The sequence below is a fragment of the Meleagris gallopavo genome, chromosome 16 (assembly GCF_000146605.3).
Source record: "Meleagris gallopavo isolate NT-WF06-2002-E0010 breed Aviagen turkey brand Nicholas breeding stock chromosome 16, Turkey_5.1, whole genome shotgun sequence".
Taxonomy (NCBI): Eukaryota; Metazoa; Chordata; class Aves; order Galliformes; family Phasianidae; genus Meleagris; species Meleagris gallopavo.
Genome location: NC_015026.2, coordinates 7,046,008 through 7,058,325, shown reverse-complemented (window position 1 = coordinate 7,058,325; position 12,318 = coordinate 7,046,008). Strand labels below are relative to the sequence as shown.

The window sequence follows — 12,318 nt, the reverse complement described above, 5'->3', positions numbered from 1 at the left end:
GGCGCTGCGCTACCTGCTGCGCGGCCCCGACTGCCTCCTCGTCGGCACCAACCGCGACCACCGCCTGCCGCTGGAGGGCGGCTCCGCTATCCCCGGTACCGGGCGCGGGGGTCGGGGTGGGGGCGGCGCCCGGACGGAGAGAGCCGCTCCTGTCCGCGAGTTGGACTCGATGATCCGTGCGGGTCCCTTCCAGCTCGGGCTGTTCTGTGATTTATTTTCCTACGGGCGTGGCGGTTCCTGCTTTAACTCGGTGCGGGTTGTCCCTCCCCTCCTAGCAGGCTTTCAACTACTGAGCCCCAAGTCCTGAAGCCCTCTGTGCAGAGCTGGGTTTTTGGAGTACGCCACATGATTTTGTGCCGTCTCCTGTGGATGCTGAGAATCCTTTGCAGTCCTTAATCGATATTTCTCCCCCCAGGGACCGGCTGCCTAGTAAAAGCCGTGGAGACAGCAGCAGAGCGCGAGGCTTTCATCGTCGGGAAGCCCAGCCGTTATATATTTGACTGCGTGGCCAGCGAGTTTGACATCGACCCCGCACGCACCATCATGGTGGGGGATCGGCTGGACACGGACATCCTCATGGGCAACACCTGCGGCCTCACCACCCTGCTGACACTCACTGGGGTCAGCACGCTGGAGGAAGTGAGAGGGCACCAGGAGAGTGACTGCCCTGCCCGGCAGAGCCTGGTGCCTGATTACTATGTTGATAGCATAGCCGACCTTCTTCCGGCACTCGAGGATTAATAGAGCAGAACGCTGGCAGCCCTGGGAGCCGTACCCCGAGGAGGGCCCCAATTAATCATCTCGTGACAGTAACGCACTCGCTATGATACCACCTGAAATTAGCAGCCCTTAGGTTTTTAACCCTTCTGTCCTCTTGGTATGATTTTGTTTACATCTCGGTCTTTTAAAATGCACTTTGAAACAAAGAGGGCATTATGGTGTCACCCAAGTCTTGTAGGTTTGGAGTTGTTTTTTTTGTTTGTTTGTTTTGTTTTTAAAAAAATGATAAGCAACACGTATAGCCAGACATTTGTGATACTCGGTGTCATGTTGTCCTCTGGACTGAGTTGAGGAAAGCAGAGCCGATAGAGCTGAGGAAGAGAACCTAGCAACTTGCAGCGTGTCCTCCTGGACAGACTGGGGCTCAGTCTGATTTATTCAGGGAAATGACTTTTCAAGTGTCTAGTAACTTAGCAGCTGTGCTTGGAAATGCTTGCAGTGGCTGACAGAATTAGTATTTGGCCTTTGGATTGATTTATTTTTTTTTCCAGATTGGGTCTAGTTCTGCAGTATGGCCCACTCTAAGTGTGACTTAGGAACTGAAAGCGGTCTCCTTTATGTGGCCGTTACAAATTGCACTTGTAATGCAGATTAGGGTGATTCCACATGCAAAATACAAGTGGTGTCTTCTGTATACTGTAGTTGTCCGGGTGTTGGGTGTATGTGTAAAGTACATGTACATACAAGAACTACCCTAATCCTAACTCTATGTCAGAATATATTTAAAATATAAATTTAAGTATAGTATATGATAATATATCTTCTTTCCCAGAAGGGAAGCTATGAGGAATGTACTTCGCTGATCACAAAAGTTTTAATTCTCATTAGCTTATGCATTTGATAATGCAGAAAGTATGTAACCACGTAGGACTGTCCTTCACTCCTGCTCTCCCCAGAAGTAACTGCATTGATCAGACTCCAGGTTCGCTCCCGTTCTTCCCTCAGCGAGTCATGGCTCAGTCTGCACCTGTAGTACCCCCCATTGCAACTCTCCACTGAAATAAATGTGGAAGAGAACCAACTACGTATGATGACAGCACGTGCTTCCTTTAAATAGCTGAATTTAATATCTTCCTTGTGTGGCTGGTGTGGGGGCCTGGCACAAGCTGCTTGGCTGAAGAGTGTTTGCTTGCTCAGGTAATGATTTTATTTTGATCCCTAGATAGCTTTTGTGTGATGCGTAGCTCAGGCTATGGGATAGATTTTTATGCAGGCTAACTTGAAGGCTACAGTTCCAAGCTTTTGTATTGCAGAATCAAGTGAAAAATTATATATGCAAATAATGTTATTTTATGTATAGATTCAACTGTTGTTAATTAAATTTAAGCACTGACCTTCCTTCATTTCCCATTGTTTGGTTGAATAGCTCTAGCTGTATCGATGCCATTTCCCTCCACTCAGACACTAGAAATGAGTAGATTCACCACCTTGTTGGTACAGCAATAACTGTGCAGCCCATATTGTCTTTCAGTGTTATGAGAGTATTAGCTGGATCTTGTAAAAGACTTCCATAATTCAGACTTGTGTAAGGAAGCACAAATAACCTCTTCCTGTTCTTGTCTCTATTGCAAAAGTCAGGAAAACTTTCATGTTACCTGGGTTACACAGAAATGGACATTGTGGGTTTACTGCAGGTAGGATCCGACTCAGTAATGTGTTCTTCAGTTCACTTCCTGCATTTGGTGCTTCTAATTTCAGAATATGTTAAGTAAACCAGTACCTGCCAGGCGAGGCGTTCAGCCTCTTGGAGCAGCACGCTGTCCCTGTTGAGCACTGTTCACTGTACAACCCATACCTCGATTCACTTACGCTGAAATGTATTTTTTGAAGGTGTCAGTTGTGCTTCAGAACTCTGTATCAACTTCCCAACGGTTTTTAAGCCTCTACTTGAGTTCACATTAAACTTGCAAACCTGCTTATCTCTTGCACTGTCTTATTTTGTAGTCTCTTTTGTGTGCTCTGGTGGAAATTCTGGGAATTAAGGATATGTTTGTGTTGACCGTCTCCTTATGTAGAGTATTACTGAATAAAGCCAACTCTGCAGTATTTAACTTCTGTTTGGGTGCCTGGAGCTGTATGGGGCTCTTAGCATTGGCTTGAATCACGTTTGCACAGCTGAACGATTCCCCTTCACGCTGATGTTTTCACCACATTTTGTAGGTATTGCTTCATTCCTGTGCCTTAGATTAGGCATGGTATAAACGTCTTACTCTGTTGCATGGACATGGAAAATCTCAGTATGGGGATCATGCTGTTTCTGTGTTGCAATCTGTGGTGCTAAGCTTTGCTGCAGCAGAAACAGCTGGTAGACTGCAGTGGAAGATCTGCTTCGTGTTTTCTCTAACATCTCCATTTGCAGAAGGAGAACTGGTGGTCAGACTTTCAGCACCGTTCCTCTGCATCAGAGAAACAGCAGCACAGGACACCAAGTGTCTGAGATGGCTGGTTGGGGCATGCTGACCTAGTGTTTGATTGCACCTGAGCAGTCATGTCCCCCAAAAACAGTGTGCTAGGAGATTGTGCTGCTCTTCTCAAATAGGCTTTGACTTACAGAAAGAAGCACAGACAGCACGAGCTGGGGAGAGTGCATGGCTACAATGGTGAGAAGCTCAGGGATAAGTCCTCTTGGCTGAGTGACTCATCCTGGGCCATGCTTTTGAGGAGTGTCCAAAAGCTGTGTCATCCCATTCAGTGCCACATGGAGGAGTTCTGTTGGGATTTCCCTTGCCTCCTTGGCTTTGGTTATTCATAGAATCATAGAATGGCTTGGATTGAAAGGGATCTCAAGGATCATCAAGCTCCAACCCCCTTGCTGCAGGCAGGGCTGCCAACCTCCACATTTAATACTAGACCAGGTATTCTCAGCTGGCAGCTCTCAGAAATACCAACTTCTCACAGGAGTTTCTGAACTGCCCAGGAAAACTGATCTGAGCTGGAAGCTCTTTTCTTGTGAGGTATTTCCCATCACAGAAATATGTTTGCATGAGCGCAGCTCATAGGATGGTGTCTGCAGCTCAGGTCTGGGATCAGGACAAGTAAAGAATCATATATGGAGCACAAATGTGTGTGCAGCCAAGGCTTGCAGTGCACCAGTCTGCAGGATAAACAGTTGGCTTCAGCCCATGGGGATCTGGCAGCACAGAGTTCATGCTGAAATGTAGAAATAACTGATGACAAGGGCAGGCTGCCACTTTTCTCTATTCATTTTATCTCTTAATGAGACTCACCCAGTCCTGCTACTGGGGACTGCCAGCAGGGAGGCCCTGCACAAAGCCCTCAATTATATTCCACCTGCGTGCCTCCAGCTGGCTCACAAGGTGAACAGGAAGAGTGCTTCTCTACCACTGACAGTATCCCTCTGCACCCCTGGCTGTCCCCCCTCCTTCCTCCTCTCCCCTGGCTGCAGCTCTAAGGTTTCACCCTCCTTGCAGGTCCGAGCTGAGGAGCATCTGGCTGGAACTCCTTTGGCCACAAGGCGCATTCACGTTTTGCAGGTGTGTGCTTAGATTTCCTGAGCACGTTCGGAGCTCAAGATCATGCCCAGTCTGTGCATCAGCAGGACGCAGAGCTGCAGGAGCAAGGTCGTCATCTGAAGTGGAGGATGGAGGGTGGGAACAGCCCCAGCGACGCTGTCTCTGCAGTGAGTATCCCTGGTCCTAAAGGATCGCACAGGGCTCTCGTTCAGTGCTTGCTCAGTAACTATGCCTCTTCTCAGGGAGCTCAGTGTCTGCCTGCCCCTGTGCTCATTCGCTGGTTTCCCAACTGGGGGAAATCTGCTGGCTGTTGAGAATCTCCCCATTACTGTGGGCTTTGAGGCACAATTGCATTTGGATTGATGAGCCTCCAGCTGTGCACAGCTCTAACTTGATTACAGCTCGCTGCTGTCCTGGTGGAATATATCTGGGAATTACATAGTGCTGAGAATGAACAGTTGCAGTCATGGAGGTTGCAGAGCCCATATATGGGCCTGCAGCATATCTAACCCTGCAAATTGACTGAATTTCTCTATTCTTCGGAGTATTTAAACTTTTTTTTTTCTTTTTAAAAGCACAGTTGTGGTTATTGAAAGCACATTCTTTCTGCTTTGTAAAAATGATTTTGTGTGCCATTAAGTTAAATGGTTTAAATATAAAAATTAAAGTGATTTTTATATCAAGACATGGGAAGTGCTAGCATGACTACCAAGCTGTTTTGCTTCAAGTAACAGCTTGCTTTGCATCACTCTGTCTGTGACCACATGTCCTTCTCCTGTGCCCCCATCCTCCTGTGGGGTTTTTGGATGCTGTGCATCCCTGGCTGCCGGGATGCTGTTTTGCCAGCATGGCACACCACACAGCAGGACCCAAATCACGTCCTGGGGGCTGAAGGCAGCCTTAGCACAGGGCTGTGCTGCAAAACTGCAGTTCTGCTCTCAAGCAGCCCCAGCAGCTTGCACAGTGATTTCTTTTGTGAGCAGGAATTGTGTTTTACAGTGAAGGATAAAAGCAGCAAAAGCATTAATTTTAATTCCTGTTCTTTCTCTGCTTTCCTTGGCTCCCAGGGCAGGAGGCTTGCAGCACGATTCACAAACCCCCCCAGGACATTCTGGATCATCTTGTCCATCGCATTGCTTTTTGCAGCTGTTGGCATCAGCATTGGGGGGATTCTTGGCTTCTCCCACGGCTCTGCCCAGGTAAGGATCTCACCCAGGGAAGAGAGCTTCCTTCTGCCCACAACCCACTCTGTGCCTGGCAGCTCCTGCAGCCTGCAGAGCACTGTGAGCAGCGAGCTGAGCAGCTGCAGCTCACCCTGCAGCATCGCTGCCAGGAACCATTGCTTAAATTAGAGTAACTTCCACGCTTCATTTGTAAACCTAGACCCAAGCTGGCATTTTGCTAAGCACGCAGCTCCCAGCATGTTGCCGTATTTGCTAATGGACTCTGCCAGGCAGTATAGAGCAGCAAAGGATTCGGGGTGGGGATGCAGGAGGGGAGATGGTGTGCGTGGTGCTGAGCAGCTGATGGCACCACTGCCCTCTCTCTGTGCCAGGCTGGACCACAGCTCAGCCGGATCACACTGCATGGAGAGCAGGACGTGCCAAGGAACCAAACAGCCACAGTTGACGTGTCCAGGAGCACTGTCACCTATTACATCACCTCACAGAGTAACCGCAGTGCCATTGTGCTGTACGACAGCCAGCATGTGAGTGTGCTGCATCGCGTCCTGCTGCTGGGGTCTGGGTGCAAAGCAGGAAAGCACAACCTGCTGCTGTTCCATCTGCATCCCCAGCACTGTGCAGAGCTGCAAGATCACACTGGAGATAAGCAGCCACAGTCTCCTCGGGATGCACTGGGCACAGCACGGCCACAGCAGTTGATGCTTTGTTAGAGGGGAAATAATGCTCCTGGGCAGCACTGCTTGCAGTAGTAAGGCACATCTGTCTCGCAGGGCTATGTGTGCTACAGACTTGCAGAGCAGCATGCCTGCTACCTGCGCACAATGGACCCTGAGGACCGTGAAACCGCACAGGTGATGCTGAGTGCAGCTGAGCAGAGGGTGAGCGATGGGCAGCACGGGTTGCTCGGGCAGAAGTGGGGACTTGCACAGAGCCCTGGCATGCTGACTGCCCTCCCTGCCAAGGACAATGCCTTCTGGGCAATGCTTTGGTTCCCACAGGGCTCTGAGGAAGGATGCAGACAGCTCCCAGTGTTGCTGAGAGCCCATCTGTGAGAAAGAGCAGATCTGCGGGTTGGGGAAGGGGGCAATGTCCCACAGATGTGAATAGCAGAGCTTTCACAGAACCCAATCCCACTGTATTTGGTTACCTGCTCAAAATTCTGGGGAAAAGGAAACAAAAGAGTTTTGTTAGCAGTGTGCAGGGAAGAAAGTTGGAGTCAATCACGTATACAGACCCCCTGAGCAAACTGCTAATGGATGCATGGAGGGGGCAGCTCCTGTTTCAAGCAGCCAGATGCCTGCTTTGTGCCCTTGCCAGCTGCTCCCTTTCCACAGGCCAGGGCTGCCCCAACCCAGCCGGGACAGAGAAACATAGGAACTGCCTGCTCGGGGTACTAAAAGGGATGGATGGGGAGGGAAGCAGCTGCCAGGCTTAATGAGTGCTTTCACTTAATGTGAGGCACTTCTTGGGTTGTGGGAGTGGGAGCAGGGCTGGGGCTGAAGGAGCAAAGTGTCTTGGGGGAAATAACAGGGCTTTTTTTTCTAGGGTGACACATTGCTACTCCGGAATAACCAGACCAAGTACTACAGGGAGTTCTTGGGCATTGTGGCAGGGGAACAAGTGGACCCCAATGGCCTGGGTGAGGCCATCCAAGCCCTCTGTGAGCAGAAGTACATCTTCTGGGTCCAGAGAGCAGATGGTAAGTTGCATCTCCTTTTGCAGAAAAGGAAAGCACATTCGGTTAAGGACCTCTACTAGGAGCAGGCCTGTGCTGCACAAAAGTTACCGGGCTGTCAAGGCAGGGACAGGTGACCTCTGCTTCAAAATCAGGCCATTGTTCAGCCATCGCTGAACTGCTGGCTCACACCCACAACCTGCAGTGAGCTGCAGTGCTGCTTGGAGGCTCTGTGCCCCTTCCCTGAGCAGCATGGCTCTGGCTCTCTGCCAGGCTGTTGGCTTAACACCTGTCACTTTCATTTTCCCTAAAGGCAACCTGCAGCTCTCACCCTGGCCTTACTCCTGCTTTAATGAGAAAGGTCATCCCCTGACGCATTCCACGAGTTTGGCTCTCTAGAGACTCATAGCAACAGGGCTGCAAAACCATTCCTCTCACCATGTTTCTGTCCTTGCTCATTTGGCAGGTCCAGGGAAGCAGCGGTTGATCTACCTTTGCATTGACATATGTTTTCCAAGCAATATTTGTGTGTCTATCTGCTTCTATTACCTTCCTGATTAAGTCCTGCAGCCACAGATGCCCTCTCACTGCTCTACATACTTGAACTGTATTCCTGACAAGCCTCTGATTTCAGCAAGGAAAGTAACATCTACAACACTGCCTAAAGCCTTCCTACTGACTTCATGCTGCAGTTCAGGACAATTTAGGTAACATAACTCTGCTCAGTGCTGTTGGTACAGACACTTTATTTGCAGCTGCAGTCCAGGGCTGCATCTTGTACGTAGGCAGTAGATGTAGACAGAGGAACCACACGGAGTAGCTTGTGTTTTGTGGCCACGTGCCCTGTTCAATACTGGGCTGTTATACTTGCTGGGGGTGGTGGTTTAAGAGAGCAGATCTCCAAGAAAGTCTGTGAAATACATATTTGAATAAAGGGACTGCAAAACAAGAAAGCAGCTGCCTTTCCTCTTTCTGTTCAGCCCATTCCATCATTTAGAAAGGTTGATTTTTTCCACTTTGGGAAAAGAAAAAAAAAATACAACAGCAGAAGCCACAGGGATGTCTCTAGCAGCTGCTCTGCACCCAGCTCCCCTCAGTGGCACTGTGCCTCTCATTCCCTTTTGTACCAGCAGCTTCCCTGGGAGGCCAAACACGTTTCAGTAATGGTCTGCCTGGAGCTGAAGCCTGGTGTTGCTCCAGGCAGCTGCAGCTGTTTCTGCCAGAGTAAGTCCTCTCCATCAGGGGAATGGCTACAAGCACATCCCAGGGTCCAGAGAGGGTGCTGGTCGTTTTCAGACAAGGGAAAACAAGTGGAGGTCCTTTTGTTTCAATACAACCATTATCCCAACACGCTGTCATTGAAAGCGAGGCAGACAACTGCTTTTTGGTGCCCGCTGTATTCTCTCTTGATCTCTCCAGTCTCCACACACCACAGTCTGGCCAAGTTATCTGAAGAGGCTGGAAAAGAATGAGAAAAGAGGAGGGAGAGATATTGTTACACGTCAAGCTTTTTTTTTTTTTTAATGAGAAGAAATGTCGTCCTCTTGCTTCATTCAACAGTTATGAGCGCTGAGGTGATAGACAAGGGAACTGCAGAGCAAGAAAGCTGGTGTTTCTGTATTGAGATTTTCAGTAATTCAGAGAGAAGTTACTGTGGAAATTGTAACATGTTTTGAAAGGACTACTGTGCTGCAAGCAGCATGTCTACCAGGTGAAATGAACTGCACAAGAGGATCATCTCTCCAGTTTTAACAGTGCATCTGTTGCCTCCTATTATAGCACAGGCTGAAAGCTGAAGGGATTTCATACAATGCAGTGGGTGTGAGACTGGGTGCTCTAACAGAGGAGTCTTCTTTTCTTACATACACGGGTGCACTAGGGTTTGGCAGTGCTCCACCAAGAGAACCTGCTAGGTCCTGTGTCACCATCCAGAACCGCCCACCAGCCTGCAGGCAGGGAAGGAGGGTCTCACCTGTGACAATGTACTGCGAGTCTCCGGAGAAAGCACAGTCCCACATCCAGCCACGAGAGGTTTCCCCTGGGTTATTACTCTTAATGCTCAGCTCCGTCATCAAAGAAAAGTTTGAAGTCCTCCAGATCTTACATGTCTGATCTGCAGAACAGGTAGCCAAGAGCCTGCAAGGATAAGACAGGCACAGGTAATCTTATTAGTCATGCTGTACATTTAAAGGCCTCATTAATGCAGGCCTGGAACAATAATGAACTGAAGCCCTGTGTACTTAGTAATCAGATTTCTTTACCCCGTATCATCTGCCTTACGAGATTCAAGCTGAACTGATCTGGTGGAGGAGCACACTCACGTGGAGTCGGGGCTGAACTTGCACTGCAGGGCATAACGGTTGTGTGCTGGGATTTTGGTCTTGGGAATCAGCTGGGTTACCTCCTCTCCGATGCCACCCGTCAGGTTCCACACGTAGCAGTTTCCCTGCGAGGAGATGGGAGGTCTGTGGCTGGCTTCGTGGCCCTCAGCCAAAAGCAGCCTAGACTCTGCGTCCCGTCACAGCAGAGCAAAACCCTGTAGTGCATGGAAACTGGCTGCTCTGCCCCACAAGGATAACCCAGCACTGTAAATCCCATCCCATGCCCAAGCTCACCGAGCTGTTAACAGCCGCCATGTAGCTGGCATCAGGGTCAATGTGCACAGAGTTCACGGAGACTTCAGGCTCTGGAATCAGCTGCTCGTTGTGGTCTGTTTTCAGGTCCCAGATGTGAATGGCCCCACTCTGGTCACCCACAATTAGCTCAGCCTGCAAGAAAACAGTGACTGTGTCCCTTTAGGAAGAACCTCCCAAACAGCAGCCTTGGAGCCGAGTTCCAGAACAAGCCCATCCAGCACCAGAGCCCTGCTCTGCTTTAAAGCATTGGAGTCCTCTTCCACTGGACTACTCCCTAGCAGAACTGGGCCTCTGCTTGCTGCTGGGAATACTTTCAGAGCTCCTGCTCTTGGGCAGACTGTAGCCTGCTGAGCACCCCATGCGCTGATGGCAAACCAGGCATCAATCTCACCTTGCACTCTGCAAAAAGGCTGTTTAACTTAATAGAAGTGTTTGCTAATTTTATAAACCCCACTGCAGGTGCCTCGTTTTCAGAACTGTTGTTTGGAGCAGAAGCTAAACAACAACCACAGAGGCCAAATGATTTTCAGCATGTCTGAGCAGAGAGCATGAGGATGTAGCTTGGCCAGTATACAACTGAAGCACTCGAGCACACCTGAAGAACACAAGACTAAGTGGGTTTTTCTCTCTCTCCCCTGCTCTAGGAGGGTAAGGACAGGAGCCAGCTGAAGGGCAGCAGCTCTGGCTCCAATCTGTGCTGCTCAGAGCAGCAGACAATGCTGGCAGCTCTCCATTAAAACCAGGGCTTTTTATTGACAGACTTACACTGTCCATAATTTCAGCAGAATCCCTAGAGGAGATCAGGTCATCGGGTGCAGCTAATCCTGTACCTGTGACCAATGGCTTGCTTCTGGGGAAGACAATCATCCCTTGATATATTTAGCTGACTGTGTAGTGCAGAGGCATCTCCTGGACACCTCCTAGTCCACTCTTAGCAGCAGTTGCAGGTACACTTCTAACACTGCTGTGGCTTTACACAGACCATGAGAAATCCCTCTCTGGAATCAGCAGCTCTCCAGCATGAATTGCACAGACAGGATGGAGCTATCTGATTAAATACTGCCACCTCTGGGCTAACTAACTGTCCTGTTCACAACCCATTGCTCCTTCAGTAACACAGCCATAGCGATTATTTTGCATGCATGATCTATGTACAATATTTATTTTAATGCAACACATTCTGAATCCTATGGTGCTGCAGCAGCAACATTTGGCTGAACTCTGTTCCAAATGACCAATCTCACATTTAGTGCAGAACTCAGCATTCTGAGCTTTTATAAAAATCAAAAGCAAAGAAACATTCCTATTATTCATTTTTTAAAAAGGTTTGTTTTGAGAAAAAAAAACAACCTTATGCTGCTTTGTCTGCAGCTTCCACCCTGCAGCACCATGGATACAAAATGGATCACATGCGTTACAAACACTGCAATGATACGCATCGATTTTCACCACCATGCCCACTAATGCATCCCCACCATCCCCATTAGCTTCATTTCCTTAGCCCGAGCAACCTCTCTGACAGCTTTTGAACTGACCGGTGGATCTCCAGTAAACCCTGAAGACAACACAGACCTAACTGGGGCTGTTGGCCTCTGCTTTTTTCTGCTGGCTGTGCTATCCCACCTCGTGCCATCTGCTGCCCTCCCCTCACACCTGGTTTTATTCATGGGATGGTCTCAAAGGGATGAGAGTGGAACGAGAGGCACTGCGCTGTCTCCGTCCAACAGCCAGCAGGTAATTAGCACAAACTAGCTCAGCAAAGTCCTGTGGCTGCAGCATACGTGCTGATGCCTGCTGCAGGTGCAGAACAAGCCAGACACAAGCCAAGGACATCTGCTGGCTGCCAGCCCTGCTCGGGGATGTTTGCACTCTGACAGGGAGCAGCAATGGCAGGAGCAGGGACACACTCTGCCTGCACCAAGCCTGGTCATGCAGCAGCTGCTCTGCAAGGGAGCAGATGGACGTGCAGCTGGAGCTGCTGGTGCCGATCCTGCAAAGCCACCAAGAGCTGAGGAATTCACGCAACCAAGACCATCAGCCTTCCCATGGGCTCAGCAATGCTCCAGACTCCCAAACGTTTAGCGAGCACCACCTTTTCTAGGAAGGACAGTGACAAATGTGTACCTGGTTGGGGTGTAGGCAGACACAATTAATGGGAGCATTCACTTGGAAGATCCGCTGGCACTGCAGGTTACGAGACCTGCAACAAGAAGACACTGAATGAGCCCACGTGAGCCTGCGGAGGAACGTCCCCCTCCAGCAAGTCCTGCGCTCACCTGAGGTCCCATATCCGTGCCATGCAGTCCTCCCCACCCGTGTACATCCAGCGGCCATCCTCGTGGAAGCCCACGGAGGTTGATTGTTCTTGCTCACACCGTCGTAGTTGATGACGGGGTTGGGGTTGTTGGAGTTGAGGTCGTACATGCGGATGTGCTGGTACCCTGCGGCAGTGAACGGCGCTCAGCGGTGCGGGGGGTACCAGCGACCCCCAGCACCCCGGGGCTCACCTGCAGCCGCAATCATGCTGCGGTCGGGCGTGATCTCCAGGGCGTTCACCTGCTGCCGGCGGT

At 49.9% G+C, this 12,318-nt stretch overlaps 3 protein-coding genes across 3 annotated transcripts; 2 read left to right on the top strand and 1 right to left on the bottom strand.

Moving 5' to 3' along the window:
- Position 1: 1 nt before the first annotated feature.
- Positions 2–2,706, top strand: PGP (phosphoglycolate phosphatase; the record flags this gene model as incomplete). The annotated part of the gene is made up of 2 exons (XM_010719805.1): positions 2–95; positions 416–2,706. Coding segments are annotated over 2 exons (420 nt in total), but the record flags the coding sequence as incomplete, so codon positions are not given.
- A 1,007-nt stretch (positions 2,707–3,713) lies between these two features.
- BRICD5 (BRICHOS domain containing 5) lies at positions 3,714–8,151 on the top strand. Its single transcript, XM_010719517.3, has 6 exons — positions 3,714–4,420; positions 5,321–5,452; positions 5,809–5,961; positions 6,208–6,315; positions 6,983–7,136; positions 7,579–8,151. Exons 1-6 carry the CDS (start codon positions 4,382–4,384, stop codon positions 7,671–7,673), a joined length of 681 nt encoding a protein of 226 aa, XP_010717819.1. The 5' UTR covers positions 3,714–4,381; the 3' UTR covers positions 7,674–8,151.
- Positions 8,021–12,189, bottom strand: MLST8 (MTOR associated protein, LST8 homolog). Its single transcript, XM_031555851.1, is given in 7 exon segments — positions 8,021–8,570; positions 9,085–9,248; positions 9,434–9,558; positions 9,728–9,880; positions 11,873–11,948; positions 12,025–12,107; positions 12,110–12,189. Coding segments are annotated over 7 exon segments (783 nt in total). The 5' UTR covers positions 12,173–12,189; the 3' UTR covers positions 8,021–8,451.
- Positions 12,190–12,318: the final 129 nt, after the last annotated feature.

Excerpts from the sequence above, each read along its gene's own strand:
- BRICD5 (XM_010719517.3), top strand. The coding sequence starts at position 4,382 with ATGGAGGGTGGGAACAGCCCCAGCGACGCTGTCTCTGCA. Across the intron at positions 5,453-5,808 it reads TCTCCCACGGCTCTGCCCAG|GCTGGACCACAGCTCAGCCG; the intron begins GTAAGGATCTCA and ends TCTCTGTGCCAG. Across the intron at positions 7,137-7,578 it reads CTGGGTCCAGAGAGCAGATG|GTCCAGGGAAGCAGCGGTTG; the intron begins GTAAGTTGCATC and ends CTCATTTGGCAG.